Genomic DNA, 19,320 nt, shown 5'->3' with positions numbered 1-19,320 from the left:
CACGTAATTTTGAATTTCAAAATATATATGTATCTGAATAATATATTCATTCTAATAGTGAAAGGTATTCAAACATAAAAAGCGTTCTTTCATTCATTATACACATGCTGTTGCAAACAGAAAAAAAAACGAAAAGAATATAAAAAGTGCAAGTCATAATTTTGGCATCAAGGGGTTTAAGATTTAAGAAGAAAATTAGTTATTTTTTTAATATTTACCCATTATTGGTTAATTTACAATAAAATTATTAGAATTTGTTATAGAAATATTAGTTAGTTGTCATATAGAAATTTATTGTTTTGATAGTATAATTTGTTTTAAGCACAGTTTTTAATTAATTCAAATACTAAATATTGAGATTAATATGTATTATTATCAGCTTTAGAGTAATTTTTTTATTTAATTTTCATTTTAAATTAATAATATGTATTAATATTTGTAAGTTATTAACAATATTTATTTAGTTTTTCTTTCAAGTAATTTGCATTTTTTTTTTGTCTTTTTTTGTTACTAAAAATATATTTTTCAAGGGTCTCTTTCTTTGTCTTAAAAGAAAGAACAATTTCATTAATTTTTTATTTTTTGAAATTCTTATCTACCTTGTTTTTTAAATAATAAATAGGTATTTAATTTTATTTGAATTAAATAGTTTATTGTTATAAGTTTATTTAGTTTTTATTTCAAAACTTGTTTTATTTTTCATATAAATCTTAAATTTATTTCAATGGTTTTTAGGCCTTGCATAAGTTATTTTCTTATATATTTTTTGCTCTTGTATTTGAATATTTTATGTAGCCGGACGTTTTCTTGTTTTATTTGACTTTATTTTCTTTTCTTATGATGGAGGTAGGTGATGATGTGAACCTCACTGCAATTCCCGCACAACTGAGTTCATTTCATTTTTGGCAAAACAAAATAAATATTTCCGTTGTAAAGCATTATAAGTACATCATGTACTTATGCATAGTTTCATTTCATTAACATCATCATCATCCGTCTACAAACAACCTCATGTACAAACTGTAGACAGCAACATCGTCATGAACAAAAAAAATAAATAAACACTAGAAAAAGAGCACTATTTTCAAAATCTATTCAAACATTATATTGAAATGAATTAAATTTTTTGAGTTTTCAAGTGAGATAACTCTTTGTTTTAGTTACTTACTTATTTGAAATAATTTGGGTTAAAATAAATAGTATTTTGAAATTTAGGAATAGTTAACAACTTAAAATTATATGTCAACTATTCTTGCCGTCTTTTGGTGGAAGGTTTCTGCAGAAAAAAGAAGCTCTATGCTATTAAAGCTTTGAAGTTATAATTTTTATAAATAAAAGTGGATTGTGAATTTAGCAGGGACAAAATACTTTTTACTTTATTATACTTTTATTCGGAATATGATAATAATTTACAAATGTCCAATAATTAGTGTTCGGCATTTATTTTGACGAATATGATATTATCATTTCAATATGGTGAGACATCAAACATTTGGAAAACAGTGGTCAATGATTTTTCAGATTTTAACCAAACAAATCTAATCAATAGAGAGTATTTCTGGAAAATTTCAGCCAACTAGCTCCTTTCGTTTGGGTCCTATCGTGTTTTCACAGACAAACTGACGGACATATCTAGATTGTCTTAGAATTTCATAAAGACCCAGAATATATATGCGATGAATATTTGTATGTGTTACAAACAGAATGACAAAATCGATATACCCTTTTTTTAATGGTGACTATGAAAATGGTGTAAAAAAAACTAATGAATTCAAATAATAAGAAATTGAAAATATGCTAGACTTTATAAATGAGTTATAATTTCTTTTTAATGACGACATATACTCAGTTTATGTCGGTAAGGGAAAACTGCAATAACAGATTTTAAAAAAGATTTCAGAATGATTTTTTTCTCTACCACAAAAATGTGCACAAATGGTCCTACTCTAAGACAACGATGTGAAAAGTTTAGATACAAATGAATGTTTGCATCTTAATATGGGAATTTCTATGGCCACATGCGTGATTGTCGGACACTTTAATGAGTTAAAACAAATTGGGGAAGACTTAACTTTTGCTGCCCTTCCTCTTATCGTCTTCCATCTATGGACAAAAATATCTAATTTCACAATACCTTACGTGAAAATTTGAAATTTAATAAAAATTAACTCTGCTTTATATTAGTTATCTGTTAGATAAAATTGGTCACACTAAACTTGATTTAAATTGAAAGTATTGCTACCAGAATCTAAGGTCATGAACGTGACATTACATTGTCATTGAATCAAATCAAAAGTTCAACGTTTAATGATCTTTATTTACTATATTTGAATTTTTTAAGTTGTAGCTTATATATTGTTTTAAGAGAGCGCACTTCCATCATCGCCTTAAGGAAGCGAATATTTATTAAACATTTTAAAAAAAAAACTGGACCAAAACAGGATCTCAACTTTGCATGCTCTTTGATCATTATGGGGACAGAAAATAGCTTTGTACTCTTTAATTTAATAAAGTTTAACTATTTTTCGTTTTTAATACAAGTCGAAAGAAAATTTTAGTCAACTTTTAAAGTCGGAAGGACATTTTAGTCAACTTTTAATTTATCGGTCATTTTCATTATGTTAATATATGTAATTCTAATTGAAAATTTATAATTCAAAAAACAAGTCAATTATATATTAACGTACAACTAACATTTGGTTCGAATTACTAACTGGCAATGCTTTAATATGCCTGAAAGACCATGATCTCAAAATGTATCAATTAGCAAATAATCAGACTTAAACGAAGCTAATTTTTATAGCCTATGAAAAAAAAATTAAAAAAAACTTCCTTCATAATCATACGCACATTAGTAAAACATGTTATTCAGCTTAATTACAACTTAAATGGGAGTTTAAAAAAATAAATACAGTCAAGTTTTAGAAAATAATAGTAAATTTAAAAAAAAAATATAATTTATATCTTAGAAAAGAAAATCACATACATATAACTTAAAAGAGAAATGAATATGTTTAAAAACCATTACGACATCTAGCCAAAACAGCTTCTATAATCATTTGAAACCATTCCGCCGAATATGTCGAATAATCGGCGATTCTAAATAAATTTACTTTGGCTTCGGTAGTCAAGGATGAACACAAATAATAGTTAATCGACATTTCAGTCAGCTCCACATGATAGTTTTTCATCGACCATTCCAACACGCTCAAACAATTCGATTCATCCAGTTGAGATATCAAAACTTGCAAAACGAATTGTTCCATTTCGGGTATGATATAAATGCGTGACATTTCAAAAGCCTCCAACAGAGCATGGTATTTGTCGGCTGGTGGTATATTCATTTTTAAATCCTTCGATTGGCGCACAATGAGATTGAGGAAATAGAGCAGACCGCTGACGGTGTAAGTGCGCAAGTGTATTTCACCTTCGTGGCCTTCACGAAAATCACTATTTAACATTGTATTGAATACTTCGCTGGTGGAGCAGAGTAAAGCCTTATTAAAAGCCACCGCTGTAACGGATGTGCTGCTATCTTCGGTGTCATTTGGATCGTGTAACAAAAAACGCATATCACATGTCTCATGTAAAGCTTGGTCAGCATCCTTTTCTATGAATATCTCATACTCATCTAGACGTTTGTCAGCCGCCGTCTGTGGTATATCAATGCCCAAGGTGAAGCGTGACATGCAAGTTAGCGAATCAACTGCTTCGGCTGTAAATTCATCCTGTTTGGCACTTAATATTATGTTTAGTAAAACGGAGAGCGCATTGCCATCATTAAGGAATTGATATAGCAGAGGTTTACTTCTGATTATGTATGCTACAGTAATGGCGGCCCTCTTTTGTGCTACAGTATCCTCGCAACGCAATAGACGTGCCAATTCTTCCTTGCCATAATTACATTCGCCCACAGATGTTAAGGTGTCTAGGAAACCAAAACCATCTTTAGCCATCTAGAAAGAAAATTTAAATTCGTTAAGAATTTATGTATATTTATTTACATTTACTGAGACTTTTGTAGAAACACAAAAAAAACATACCTCTTTTATTTTTGTTAATTGAAACAATTGATGGCATATTCCCTGTTTAATGACCTGTCCAAAAAATTGACTTTCTCTGAAAAGATGGTATATTATTATAAAAAATTGATATTTAGGGTATTCATTTCAAAAAAATGGAAAATTACACTCTGATTTTTTTACACTTTTAAAAACAAAAACAAGAAAAAAAAATCAAAAAAAATTGTATTTTTTTGTGGAATTATGTTCAAGTTTTTGTTGTGTAAAAGTATAAAAAAATCACAGTGTAATTTTCCATTTTTTTGAAATGAATAACCTATTATAATAAAAATTGAGAAAATTTAATTTCAGAAATTTCTAATTGTATTTCAGACTTTTTAATTCATACTTAAAACGTTTCTAATTGTATTTCAGAATTATACAATTGATTTTCAGAAACTTCCATTTGTATTTCGAAATTTTCCATTTGTATTTCAGAAAGTTCTAATAGCAATACTAAAGGAAATTTCTGAAAAAAAATTGGAAAATTCTGAAATACAATTTGAAAATGTTTAAGTATAAATTAAAAATTCTGAAATACAAATAGAAAATACTGAAATACAAATGAAAATTTCTGAAATATAATTGGAAATTTCTGAAATTTATTTTAGAACATGTTTTGCAAATGTTCCTAGTGTTTGGAAATCTAATAGGTTATTAAATTTCAATGCTTTTTGTTTATTGGATAGGTACATGAATGTCCATAATTGTTGTATTTTCATCAGGTTAAAAGAAGTACTTACAATAAAATATTGGTAAGAGATCCAGCAAAATCTAAATTGATGCCAAACATATTTATGGCCTTGATAAGGGTGTTCATGGTTTCAGGTTTGCCCAAGTCTAAACATTTCTTCACCAAGCAGGTTACGCGAAATATTAAATTATCTATTATATCTATGGTATTATGAGGCAAGTTACTCGTTGGCGGCAATTTCAAAGCAGCATCTTAAAACAATGACAAAAAATAAATAATAATAGATATTCTTTTTAAAATATGTAAAAATCACCCACAGACCTTGACTTATTTCTTCATCATCTTCTTTGTCCAGTAAAATATGATCTTCAATTGGATCTGACCTGGCCGCAACATCCAGTAGATTCATTATTATAGTATGATCATTACAATTGATATTTGGATTACTGTATAAGTAGCTACTAGTATCTGTTTTAGTATCATCCTCATTTTTCTCTTCTTCCTCCTCTTCATCATCACTACAAACAGGAGAATAGGATTCTTCATCGGAATCTAAACCAATATAAAAGTTAATGAATCATTCCTATTAGAACAATATTCGAAATGCATAATTACCATTTGTCTCATATACATTCCCTCCCACAGGTGACATGCTTCGTGAACTGGAAGGGCTAGATGGCGCATTGTATGATCTTGGTGAACTGCTGGGTGAATCACAATCCAAATATATTTCTTCTTTCACCTTAGGGAACTATTTATAAATTAAATTCAATAAATTTTTAATCTAAATCACCCTGTATATTTACCTTGCATTTAGGTTCTTTTACAATTTCCGGTAGTTTACGTTTTTTAGACGTTTGTAATTTTTCCTCACGTTTCTTTTTGTAGCATTCATCATCGCTAGTTACATATTGATCCAGTTCTTTAACTAGAACTGTGATTAAGCCTTCACGTAACATTAGATCCATACTCATGTTGTCATATTGGAAATTTATTAAAACATTTAAAATCTGGGAAACCGTTTTAATTATACTGAAATTTAATTTGTTTTCTTAAAAACTCACCGCTGATTTCTCTGGCTGAGAATTTGATTCCTTGCACATTGCAATTAGTTTCCTTAAGGCACCAGACCGTCTTATTTTCGAACGATTACAAGCATCTGTCGATAGTATACTTATGATATTGATACAATGTCGACTTTCACTTTCATTTGGTGCCCCCTCCTCATCGCCGGCTACTAAAAGTTCGCATGCAGCCAAAATTGCATCAGCTGAACTAAGTATATAGAAAGCTCCATTATTTTTGGAAAGATTCGATAAAATCTTTAAGGCTGCACTTCTGTGTTTATTCTTTTCGTCGGTAACAAAATAAACAATAGGAGCAAATGTGCAATTGGCCCTATTTAAGGAGTCCCAAATGGGTACACCGATTTGCAGCTCAGAGATGGACAGTAAACACTTTAATATTTCACATATAAGATCTAAGGCTACTCTTTCCGTGGGCATGGCATAAGTATTCGCATTGCGTGTGGTATTTTTAAGAACTTCATGATCAAATATATCACTGCGAACACCTTCCAAATTACGAGCAACTTCCTCGAAATATTTCTCGCGATGCTGGTTACGTTTCAAGCCCATCTTTAAAGGGGCTTGGGCGTCATTTAGTAGTTTTTCTTCGACCACATAATCGTTGTTCTTCATCACAGATGCCAATATGCGTAAAAGTGTAGCTAAACCGGCAGCCTGAAGGAAATTCTTTACGAATTGAGAATTAGTCAATAGAAAACGACATGCTCGAAATGCCATCATACGTGTTTGCACATCAGAGGTATCCTCAATGATGCGACACAATGATTGTGCAATTATGGGACAATGATTGGCCACCAATTGATTTGCATCTACTTTGGCCAAATTACCCAATAAACGACAAGCACGACATTGTATCACCGGATTCGGTATGGATTTTAAAATTGTAGCCAAAGGTATAGCAATTTTACTTTCCAATGCCTATAAAATTACATAAATTTTACACCATTATTACAAATACACACATATGCACAGTTTTATTGTTGATGTCATGTATGTAATTTAATTCAATTTTCGCACTCACCTCTTTGCAACTGATATCATCGGTACAACAATTGCCCATAATACTTAACGCCACTTCCAATATTTGCTCATGTGGTTTACTGAGAAACCGTACCATTGGTGAAACTCCCCCTGCTTCCCTAAACAATAAAATTCCATCTTTATCTTTGACCACATCTGTACGAAGTTTTACCAGACCCTTAACAATCACTGATTTATCGGTCGATGTCTTTATTACGGTTAAAATATTTTCCACCAATTGGCGATTCATTTTTCCAGCAACTTTTAATTCAACTCATTTAATTTTCCAACGCACAATATTTACAATAAGAAAACAAATCTCTAGCGAAAAAATTACTTTGTTTTATGCAAAAAAATTAAATGTTTTTGTAATTTGTTTGACAGTTGCTCTTTGTGCACTGTTTCGTTAGCGAATGTTTTTTTATGTTTGCTTTGTATCGATATTCGTAAAATTAACGATTTTATTGTTTTTTTTACAGTGCTGCCAATAGAGCACGAAATACAGCTCTGTTTGTGAAACTAAATTTGGTAGCACTTTTTTAGTGATGACAAAATTTGTTCAAAAAATTTCCATGTTCTTTTTTTTAAAGTTTGCATAAAAACTACAGGAACGGTTTTCTAGAAAAGCTGCCACGGAAAGCAGCAAAATAAGCAGGCCACGCAGCGCTGCAACAACGACATAAAAAAAGCGCAGCGGCAGAGAGATATTGTGTGAGGGAGAGAGAGAGTGGAGAGGGGAAGAAAAGGAGTGGGGACGGACGCCGTTATGTCAAATATGAGTGATGGGGGCTGGATTTTTGTTCGCTTTTTTTTTGTGGTGAAAAAATCGTGGTGAATAAAAATCATGGTGAATATAAAAACAAAATTTCTAAAAATTCACCACGATTTTTAGAAATTTTGTTTTTGCTTTTTTTGTGGTGAAAAAAATCGTGGTGAATTTTTAGAAAATTAGTTTTAGCTTTTTTTGTGGTGAAAAAAATCGTGCTGAATAAAATTTGTTAGAAATTCACCATAAATACCGTTATGTAAAATTTTTCAAGGTCATTGCCATTTTGTCGTCCTAAAAGTAGGCAATAATATTTTTTTTACAGTTTTTTACGGTGGTTATTGAATTATAAAGTCATTATAGTAAGTATGTTGTTGCAGCGTGTGAAAACTTTTGTGGAACTCATCTTTTTACCTAGCGTTTACATATGAAAATATATTTTTTTTAGTTTGTCTGCCATTGTGCGAATATGATAAGTTTTGTATAATCAGAATTCGTGTCACCGAATTTTATTATGATCGGTACATAGAGATCCTTTTTGTATACACATTTGAGTGTTTTTTTTTAGGATTTTAGTGAGATCTTTTAAAAAAATAATATAATTTAATTTTTTTTCCCTTTTAATTAAATTTCTTTAGATTTAATAAAACTTGACTTGGAAAAAACTCTCTCGCTGATTGTAGATGTTGGAGAAATCAAAAGCTTGATAAAGAATATCCAATATCTCAGTTTTTCATTTGTGTCCTTTTTGGATTGTTTTAGATATTGAATACTTTTGATAGTTTCGTTATGTTCTGTATATGTAAATGTAAATAAAGTTTCAAATACATGTAAATTAAATATGTCAGTTATTATTCTCACTAAACATTTTTCTTGGATGTTGGAAATAATTTTAATTTGAAATTTATATTTCAATTGAAATGGAAAAAAACAAATACAAAAAAATATGTTAAAGTGAAAAAAAAAGAAATTTCGGTTAATCGACACAAATTAATCGGTTAATTTGTTTTTTACAGTTCAAAAAATTAATCGGTTAACCGATTAATGGTTAATCGATTGAATACCCTAACTAAGACCCGCTTTCGAAAATCACTTTCTTCTAAATAAGTATTTTCGGATGTCCATAATGTTGTTGGTCCAACATTTTATAAAGATTTAAAATATAATACTGGACCTGTCTTGTCATTTTAGTGGTATATTAAATCAATAAAGAAGTCTTTAGTTATATATATTAAAATGTTTAATTAAGAATTCCGACATAGCTTTTTTTTAAATTTTACCACTTTCTGATTACTGATAGTTAGTCTAAAGTAGGTTAACGCATTGGATTCACATACCGGTTACATAGAGTGAGAGAGTGAACTCAAATAGTCAATTAAAAAACATTTCATAGACAGTCCAATGACCGATTGCTTGTAAACAAACCTTCATTCGACAACTCTCTAATTATTAATTACATAATTACTTCTGGTTTAATTTAGTACAAAATATTAGAAAACTTTGTTTTTGATCACATGAATACTTGATTCAATTACGAAATCAGTTCAATATGTGATAAATATATGAACTGAAACTGTTTATGAAATATTTTTTTCTGTGTTTTCTTAATAATTTTCTTGTTTTAAATAAATTTTCGTTTTTTTTTCATGCTGAGAAAAATGATTTTATTGTGATCACTGAATTTTTTGCAAATCGAATATTTATTCTTAATGCAAATTTTTTGTTTTGCTGCGAAAAATCTATGAATCTAATGGAAATTATTTTATCAGCAGCTAAATTTTCCGAACACATATTTCGCTGGTATTCATTACCCCACCCCCATCATTAAAAAAGAAATAGATATTTGTTTATATTTTTGTTTTTACAAAAAATTCTTTATTCACATCAACTCCTTGTACACAATCATCCAATAATTAAAAATTTACAAACATTTCTTAAATAATTTGTGTGTTTTTTATAATTTTACAAAAATACATTTTCTAGAAAAATCAATACTACTCCCAGAAAAAAAGAAATTAAATAGAAAAAAATACAAAAGAAATTAACAAAAAATTTTGTGAGTAAATAAAGCGAACGAGTATATTGTTATTTTTTTTTTGTAATCTTTTGTTATTTTTGTTTAAATGTAGGAGAATTTTCTGAGATTTATGTTGTTTAAATATTAAAATTTCAGAATATCACACCTATTTTTTAAGTTTCTTGTTTTAATTATAATTATTATTATAAAGTACTACTAACTAGTTCTTAATTATAATTATTGGTAAATTATTATTTGTAATAAAAAAAAGTTTTAAGCATAAAATGTTTTTTTATTTTGCTTGCCACAGTTAAATTAAATTAGAAAAAAATATATATTTTTGTAAAACCGTAAAAAATTTATATTGCAAAACTGATTATAATAGTAAATCCAATACAAAACACAAATCCACGCACACAACAGTTTTCAAAGATAAGAATTAAATATTACAGTGATTTGAATACTTTTTTGCAAGAGGTATTTTTTTGATTTTAAGCAACAAAGTTTTATTGGTCCATACTTCGATTAGCAAATTGTAAAAAGCAGAAAAGCAATCAAATTTTTTACTACAGATTTATTAGCCTTTACATACAAAAATAGAGGCTATATATGTGGTGTTCAACCACTAAACCATATTTGAACCATTTTTGCTTAATTTAGATACACATAGATCTGTTGTGTAGATAGAGGTGCTTGTATTAGACATTTGATTTCTTTAATTTTCTTGTTTGTTTATTTTGTTTTATAGCTAATTGTAATTCAATTATTATTAATATTATAATAAACTTACAATTACTAGATAATATTTTAAAAACTAAATACAAATTATGTTTATTAAAAAATTAATAAATTAATTATATAAAACACATACATATTATATATTACGCATGCAGCCGGCACGCCCTAATTAATTAATACGAACAAATAAAAATTCATTGAATTTGAATTCTTAATTAAACATTTAATTAATAAATTAATTATTGCCAGCAGCAAATACTCTTTGTCTCGTCGTTTTGGCAGTTGGTGATGTAATTGTGGCATTACAATAATCGTTTATTTGTGACATGGTATCGGCAAATTTTGTATTACCATTGACTTCTTTACTGAAAGCAGAACCATTCTGATGGGATTTGATGGCACCATTGCTGTTTGCTTGGGCAGCCTTCAATGCAGCTTTGTCCTATTTAAATTGAACCACAAACATCATTAATTATAATTTATTTTAATTATTATAAATAGATTTAGAGAATTCTTACCTTCTCTCTCTTCAAGTAGGCTTGTTTGTAGAAATCTGAGAACAAGAAGTAGAACATAACAGCATGAGCTCCAATGAAGTAAGCAAAACCAATGGGATAATTGCAGTCGTTTTTGAAGAACAATTGGAAGGAGTGCACCATTACCAATACGAATTGAATCATTTGCAAGACAGTCAAGTACTTCTTCCACCACAAGTACTTTTGAACCTTGGGACCCATAGCCGCCAACATATAGTACGTATACATGATGATGTGCACAAATGTGTTGAGGAAGCCAAAGAAGGTGGAGTGGCCACCGGGTGTGAACTTAACGCCCCACCATACTGACATAGGCATAATGCCATGATGTATCACATGCAATGTCGACACTTGATCATAGCGTTTGCGCATCACAAAGAAGAACGTATCGAAGAATTCAGTGAACTTTGAAAAGAAATACCACCAACAACCACGCGCCGTCTGCAATAAGTAAACAAAATGTTAATGTAATAATTGTCATGTGAATAAAATATTATGCAGAATAATTGCTTGTTTTTCATTATTAAACTATTAAGGTGTTGACACAATAAATGATCTACTGAACTCTATGTGAATTTTTAAATGCAAATTCCACACTCATATAAAGTAATTATTATACTACTGGCTAGGTACTGTTTTGTTTGTATTTTGTATTAGCAGGTTTTTTTCCCCCATTTTTAAATATTTGTTTTGAGTAAATATTAATATGTAATAAGTACTAACAATAATAATCAATAAGCTTAGAATATGTTTTTATCACTAAAATTTTCTAGAATTGATTGTGTAAGCTAAGACTGTTTAATTAAAAGAAAAAATAGCAGTTATATTTACATATGTTTAAATAGTGATCAAATTCCAAACTGAAATTTTAAATCAAAGGTGAGTGAGTTGTTGTTATTGACATAAGTTACATAAGTTTAAAAATGCGGATATTTGTTTGAAATAAATAATTTTTAATAATAGTTGCTTGAATTCTAACCTAACAAATCAATAATTTTGTCACAGCCATGAAGTGACAGATTACACTGCCATGAATCCGCAGGTTCCAGTAATATGGCAATAGTAAACAAACAAAAGAAAATGTCAAAAATGGTTGTGGTTTGGATAGATGGACAAATATCATTTGTTACGTATCTGTAATAATCTGTCTATGAAGCATAGATAAATGTACATAGAGCGGAAACTCTCCTGTCAAAGAGCTAACGCAGTTGTCAAAAACCTAAGTGATCAGAATGTATTAGTAAAAAAACAATGTGCCAACACTAGTATGTGTAACTTTTTTGAGTAATTATTTAGTTTGAGATTTTTTGTAGTTTCCGCTCTATGTATATTTTCTCTATTGTATGAAGTACTATGAAGAAAATTGTACAAAGGTTTAAGTTTAAAAACTAATGAAGGTATTTAATACAGGTTGTGATAGTTCAAACCGATTAGATATTCCATTCCATACAGGATCATTCTGAACCCAAGTTTATACACTCATTACAATAATTTTTAATAAGCATTTTTTAAGCAAAAGATTTATTTGGGTCTAAAATCGTAAAATTTTGAGAAAAAATCCATAGACAACAATTTTTTGTTTGTTTTATTTTCACAAATTTATTTGTTTAATTAATATTTTAATTATAAAGTATAAAGAAATGGTTATCAACTTCGATTTCTAAGCGAAAGAAAGCTGATTTGGGTTTCATCAACCCAACTTCTTTACGAACTATGGATCGACCGACAAGTGGAATTAAAACTTAAAGGATTTTATACAATATTCGGTTTCTCTATTATCGATTCTTCGAAAAAATGTTTTCGATTTATAGGAATCTGATTTGAATTGACTTTGCTTTTCTTTCGGTATTGAGGAATAGGCCTGAGTAACTAAGAGTCAAAAACCTAATGGATGAGAATGTGTTGTCGTGTAATTACAGAGAATTTTTTTCCAAAAATATTTCTCTCTCCTTCCGCTCTACATACATATGTATATTTCTTTATGGAATAAACCATAAATTTGAAATTGATCCTTATAGATAGCGTAGTCGATTAAGCCATATCCGCCCGTCTGTCTGTTGAAATCAACTTTCCGAAACCCCCAAATAACTTACATACACGATTCATACATCAATATCTCCGGAATTCTTCCGGATCGGTTGCTATTTAAAATCGAGAAAACCTGTTCACAAATGGCTGAGGAAAAAACCAGGACAACCTCGATTTTTTACCTATATCTGGATTACAAAGTCATTAATATAGACAATATGGATATCGAATGATAGATATTTCAAAGACCTTTGCAACCTTTGTAAGTTGGACCTACAATGGGTCAAAATCGGAAAAAATATTTTTTATCCCGAATTTTTTTTCGCTAAATATTAAAAAAAAATTTAAATTTAAAAAAAACAATTCGAAATTTTTTTTTCAAAATGTATTTTGAAGTATAATTTTGTGAAGGTATATAAGATTCGGCACAGCAGAATATAGCTCTCTAACTTGTTATTAAATATATGTTTTGTTACTCAATATTTTAGAATTAAACAAGTAAGAAAGAATAGTCGGTTAAGCCCGACCATCGTCTAGTCTATCGGGGCACCCATAAAATAGACGATGGTCGGGCTTGGACTATCAATCCGAGGGTTGCGAGTTCGATTCCCGCCAGAAAATCTTGGTGTATCTGCAAACATGCAAAACGCTTTGCAGTTTGTTTTGTTAAAAAAAGTATACGCTGAGTATATGATCAAAATCATGTGTATAAATGTCTATAACTTTTTTTCGTTAGTAATTTTCGGAAGACTAATCGTATACCGATCATCATACAATTATTAATCGACTCAGAAAGTATACCTTATGGTGGTGTTTATTGTAATATTTGGGGTGTTTCAAACAAACACTTCCCGTTATGGTGATGTAGACTATAATGAACAATAAAGCAAGTTTGAACGAAATTCATGTTGAGGTTTTCAGGAAAATAAAATAAGAAATTTTGGAGATGTCTTTGCTTTAATCGATAGTTTTTGGCCATTGATTTATATTGGATAAAAGCGTATTTGGTATTGGTATATTGACTGTAACTCGATGTCATTATTAAACAAGTTCTCGAAAAAAATCGAGATTGCAGAATTTGCTTCTATACCCCCCAATTAAGAATATTACTGGGAATTCATATATCCACTCTTTCTTCTTATTAAACACATGTATAAAATTGCATATTATTAAAAACAGCCACAATTAGCAACAAAGTTAAATTTTTTTATAAAAAACATGATGTAATAAAAACAATTGCGATCTTTTGAGTTGTGTTTTTTTTAAACAATTTTAAAACTTGCGAAATAATAAATTTAAACAAATAATAATATTAAATATTGTAAATTAGACAACCACACAACAATCAAATATTGTTTTTTGTTTTTTTTAAATCATGATGATTCCTAAAATTTTAAGTAAAATAAAAACAAAAGATAGATAGATAGTATTTGCAAAACAAAAACAAAAACGTGTATGTATTTTGTGTTACTTAACAGCGTTGTAAAGTAAATTAACACTTTGCTTTCCAAGGAAAGGTATTAATTAAATTAATATTAATTAAAACAGATAAATTATTAGTTAGAAAAAGACATAGTGTGAGAATTAACGATTTAATTGAAGCAATTACAATTACATATAATTTGTAGTACATGTATAATTTCTAATAAAGTTTACATGAACATTTAGACAACAAACCAAATTTTCAGGTGTTTTCGGAATTTAGAAATTTGTTTTGATTTGTCAATGAAAATATTATTTACAACCTGCATCAACATTTTTGTTTTGCAACTAAGACCCATCATATAATATGCTGAAGCTATTCACGTCACCACGTTTAATTAACCCTTGTGAACTTTTGCGCAAAAACAATTAAAATACCATAATACTAATTGTTGTTGTGTCTGTGCTAAAGTTCGCAATTCCGCAATTCCGTGAATAAATACCTTACTATGCACATATGCATTATTAATTTTCTATGAAATTCTAAGTCCATTTAACCCATGACGGTCTGTCAGTGGAATGCGTTGAAATAAATTATTTTTACAAACAATAGCAGCTTCGGATTGAAAATCACCAACGACAACTGTTCAGTATAATGAGCCATGATCCAAAAAGAGAGATCTATGAGACAACTTTTTTTTAATTTCGGTATTTTGGTATCGGCTGTGAATTTTAAACAATATTTTTTAATCGGCTTCGGTTTCCGAATTTGTTTTAAATTCTTAATTCAAAAAACTTTTAAAAATGTTTTTTTTTACTCTGCTGTTCAGGCCTATAGGTAGCAAACCGTTTAAAACTAAAGGAAACAATCAACTACAAAAATGAACCTAAGATCTCAATAAACAACTTTCTAGAACATATGAACTTCCTAGGAATGATTCTTAACACCGTTTAGGTAGGGCAATATAAGTTAGTAGGAAAAAAATTAAGGAATTAATTGTTTTGGGCTACACACTATAAAATTATTATAAACTAAAGCATACTTTTAGGCAGCTTTAAAAATTTATTTCTAAATTCATTTTTTTAAGTTTTTTTGCGATTTTGATTATGAAGATGAAGTTTTTTGCTTACAATATTTGTTCTTTATGACAAGGGCTACAACTTTGCCTCAGAGAGTAAATCAAAATTTCGAACTGTTACATTCCATCAGCTGTTCTGTTCCGTTAAGGATACATTACATTACTTTCGGCTAACCTAGTCTTAAAGTGATAAGTAGGGGGCGGATATTCATGCATTTATAAATAAATTTATGCGTCTAAAGATAGGCTAGAAATCTGTTAAACGAAATAGTTATTACAATGAAAAACAACAAAAACAAAATAGAGCAATACACGCTCTGTTTGTTTGTTTTCATGCTTTAATAATTATTTTTTAATAATGCATATTCTTAGGCTCACAATTTTATTTATAAATGCATGAAAATCCGCCCCCTAGTGATAAGCAAAATTGTTCCGTTATTTTGCCGGCGTTATTGCTTTATTGCCGACATATTTTTATTGCTAGTCTAGTCGGGGGGAGAACCCTAATATGTAGCTTTATAAAAAGGAAAGTAGATCTATGAAATGTTTATTACATTTCAAATATTACACATGTTTATTGTATACATTCTTTAGAAAGTAAAAGAGATTTTTAAAACTCTATGGACAAACTGAATAATTAAATCACCTCACTGGCTGGTACAGCCAAGATTTGATTAATAAATATTCATGAAATATTTAATCTTTTATACTACTACTCTTCTTGTTCATTTCTAATTTCGTAGACTACAAAAAAAAATAACCATCCATAATTTATGCATAACATTTATATCTCCACTTTTTTTGTTTGCAAAATTTTCTATGAGTATGTAAATTTTTACACAATAGTTTTTATTAAAAAAAAAACCAAAAAAATAAAATCGTTAAACAATAAATATAAAGTGCAAAATAGCGGATCAAATTTAAAAGAAAAATTCATAAAATTTAAACTCGTGTGTGGTTCTAGAAGCCAAAAAACTGAATAAATTAAGTTCATAGCAAAAAAGGGGCACCATAAGCCTAATGAATGACACGTGATATTCTCTTTATTGAGGAGCCTGTGGGCTATAAACACGAGTTAATCTTAAACAGGCATTTGTCATAAACTTTATTTAATTAAAGTTCAAAACAGTCAGCCATATTGTTTATGCCTTGAGCTGTTATCAACGGTCCGCCGTCCCGCTTAAGTAGACGTCATGTCTCTCAAAAAATTGGTAATAGGTAGGTATTTATTAACAAACAAGAAATCAAAACTACAACAAAATACAAAATTAAATATTGAATTTCATAAATTGCTTAAAATGACTATTAAAGAAATTTGCATAAATAAAATGGAAATTTGTTGTTATCGTCAATTAAATCCAAAACCACATAGAAAGATGAAAAACCAGTTTGTTTGGGTTCTAAATAATATATTATTTTTCTGAGTGTAAAATATGTACTTACTCTTAAAGCTTTGGGTGAATATGAATAATCTACGGGTTCGCATCTTAAATTGTAACCATTCAACCAACCACCAATACAGGACTGAAAACAAAAACATTAACATTATTTATTATTAATTTAAATATAAAATTTTAATTTCAAATATTATTTTATTTTGTTGTTATTACCTCATAAAATAACCAGGCACTAAATATAACTTGTGCGAAATTGTAAACAATTAAAACTTTGCGTAATGCGAAAGGTTTTCTGTTTTCCATTAATTTGGGACCAAGTACCTAAAAAAAATAAATAAAAAATTAATTTATTAGTTTGCAACATTATTTTATTATTAATTAATTATTATTTATGCCTCTTGCATCATTTTTTTTTAACAATGTGCAAAATATTTCTTTTTAGTTTCCTTTATAACCGCTCTATAATTAAAAGGTAACTTTGAGTTTTTGTTTGAATTTTTTGCTCTTTGTTATGTTTAATTTAATTTATAGTCCATTATTCATCTACAAGCCCTGTTTTAAGATTTTATTTATCCATTTACCATATTTAGAGATGGTGATTATTAAATTAAAGAAATATATTTTGTGCCAATTTATTGTACACATTTTTATTAACCTGAACTTGACATGATTCCATTCGTTGTACTTTATTTAAGAAGTTAATTTTATCAATTAAATTTTTATTAAATAATAAATGACAAGTGAGTGCTCAAGTTTGAACTATAAAAAATAATTTACGGCCGGTCTATAAACCAATATGTAGTATATGATTAACCCTTAAATGCTTGATTTTTACTTTTATTTTTCTATAAATTATCAAAAATTTAGTTGATTTTAAATTATTATATTTAGTTTAGCTTTTGTTTGATTTAGAATTTCTTTAACTGAAACTTTTCGTAATCCATTTGATTTTTCTGAATTAGAATCTGAATTAGTATCAAGGTTATATTCGTCTAAAATTAATTGGAACTGGAATGTAGACAATTGCCAACAATATGCATTAAAGGGTTAACTCTTGAACGGAGCTTCGATTTAATTAATTAACTGAAATCATAAGTATTTCAGAATTGAAATATTGTCATCAATTGATTGCGTAAAACCATTGCCAACAAAACAAATTATTTAGCTGCATTCAAAGGTTTTTATTTTAATATAAATTATTCATTATTGAATTAATTTGTAGAGTATTTAATTCACAATAAAATCATTCATAATTTTACATTCAAATACAAGCAATTCTTCATTCAATTTGTTTTTATACCCAACATCAAAAAAGATGGGCTGTATATTGATTTTATCATTCCGTTTGTAACACATCAAAATATTTGTCGCAGACCCACATTATTAATATATATATTTTAGGTCATGTCTGTTGAAGCTGGCTGTAATTTTCCACAAATAGCCTTTGGTTTGGTATTGAAAATGGGCAATATTGGTTTATGATTTCAGGGAAATTAGGAACACTACACGAAACTATCGCCAAATATAAAATAATCAAAGTCTATATAGTGAAATAACGTTATAACTTCAAAACATCATAAACATTTTATTTGACAGATAGAAGAGTTTAGCATTTTAAAATCGAACAATATTTGTAAAAATTGGTTGGAAAATTGCTGAGATACGGTAGTTTAAAAAACCGAAAAAGTCGAAAAACATATTATTTATCACAAAAATTTGCTTAAAAATTTGTTTTGGTTTTTTGGAGGCATTATTCCATAAAGATTGTTTTGAAACTCAACAAAATCATTAGAAGCTACTCAAGACACAATTTCAAAATGTTTGCGAGCAGCAGGATTCATCCAAAAGCAGGGAAATTGGGTGCCACACGAACTGATGCCGAGAGACCTTGAAAGACGCGTTTTTATGTTCGAAATGATGCTTGATCGCTATAAAATAAAATTATTTTTGCACCGAATCATTACTTGTGATGGATGGAAAATGGACCCATTACAATAACCCGCAGTATAAGAGATAGTATGTGAAGCCCGGTCATCCAGCCGAATCGACACCACACAGAATATGCGGCCACATCTTGCAATACCTGTTGAAAACTATTTAGAAAGAAGTGATAGTGAAGTTTAGCCTCACTCGCTTATAGGCCAGACCATGCCCCGTCTGACTACTATTTGTTTCAATCGATGCAGAACGCTCTCTCTGTGATATGATTCACTTCGGAACAGGTTATCCGAAATTGGATTGATTCGTTCTTGGCGCGGAATCAATATGTTGCAAAAAATATGGGGAAAATGTCATAGCTAACAATGGCCAATAGTTCAAATAAATTTATATTGTACAAATGTTTTTTAAAAAAGCTAAAAATTTTAAAAACTCCCGCTTTTTTTAAAAAATAATAATATTTTTAGGTTTCAAAAATCTCAACGATAACAGAGGGCAACAAAATCGATAAAATTTTGTAGGCTTTTTAAACCACT

General features: G+C 29.0%; 2 protein-coding genes across 3 annotated transcripts in view; both read right to left on the bottom strand.

Annotated features, from left to right (window-relative positions):
• Positions 1-2,829: 2,829 nt before the first annotated feature.
• Rnb (R and B) lies at positions 2,830-7,209 on the bottom strand. Of its 2 annotated transcripts, none has more exons than XM_065498104.1 (8): positions 6,865-7,209; positions 5,820-6,761; positions 5,562-5,765; positions 5,371-5,506; positions 5,077-5,307; positions 4,805-5,006; positions 4,044-4,119; positions 2,830-3,956 (listed from the first exon to the last, which is right to left on the bottom strand). In XM_065498104.1, exons 1-8 carry the CDS (start codon positions 7,111-7,113, stop codon positions 3,015-3,017), a joined length of 2,982 nt encoding a protein of 993 aa, XP_065354176.1. In that variant the 5' UTR covers positions 7,114-7,209; the 3' UTR covers positions 2,830-3,014. The 2 variants fall into 2 exon arrangements, with proteins under 2 accessions (XP_065354176.1, XP_065354177.1); XM_065498105.1 differs by having other exon boundaries at positions 5,371-5,497.
• A 2,262-nt stretch (positions 7,210-9,471) lies between these two features.
• Elovl7 (ELOVL fatty acid elongase 7) overlaps positions 9,472-19,320 on the bottom strand; it is a 49,601-nt gene continuing 39,752 nt past the window's right edge. The window contains exons 3-6 of the mRNA XM_065498103.1: positions 17,060-17,167; positions 16,893-16,973; positions 10,903-11,361; positions 9,472-10,826 (exon numbers count right to left, since the gene is read on the bottom strand). Of these exons, the coding sequence (XP_065354175.1) occupies positions 10,620-10,826; positions 10,903-11,361; positions 16,893-16,973; positions 17,060-17,167 (855 nt within the window). The 3' untranslated portion in view covers positions 9,472-10,619. The remainder of the gene's footprint in view (positions 10,827-10,902; positions 11,362-16,892; positions 16,974-17,059; positions 17,168-19,320) is intronic.

The sequence above is a fragment of the Calliphora vicina genome, chromosome 1 (assembly GCF_958450345.1).
Source record: "Calliphora vicina chromosome 1, idCalVici1.1, whole genome shotgun sequence".
In the NCBI taxonomy this organism is placed as follows: domain Eukaryota; kingdom Metazoa; phylum Arthropoda; class Insecta; order Diptera; family Calliphoridae; genus Calliphora; species Calliphora vicina.
This window is presented reverse-complemented; position numbering and strand designations above follow the sequence as displayed.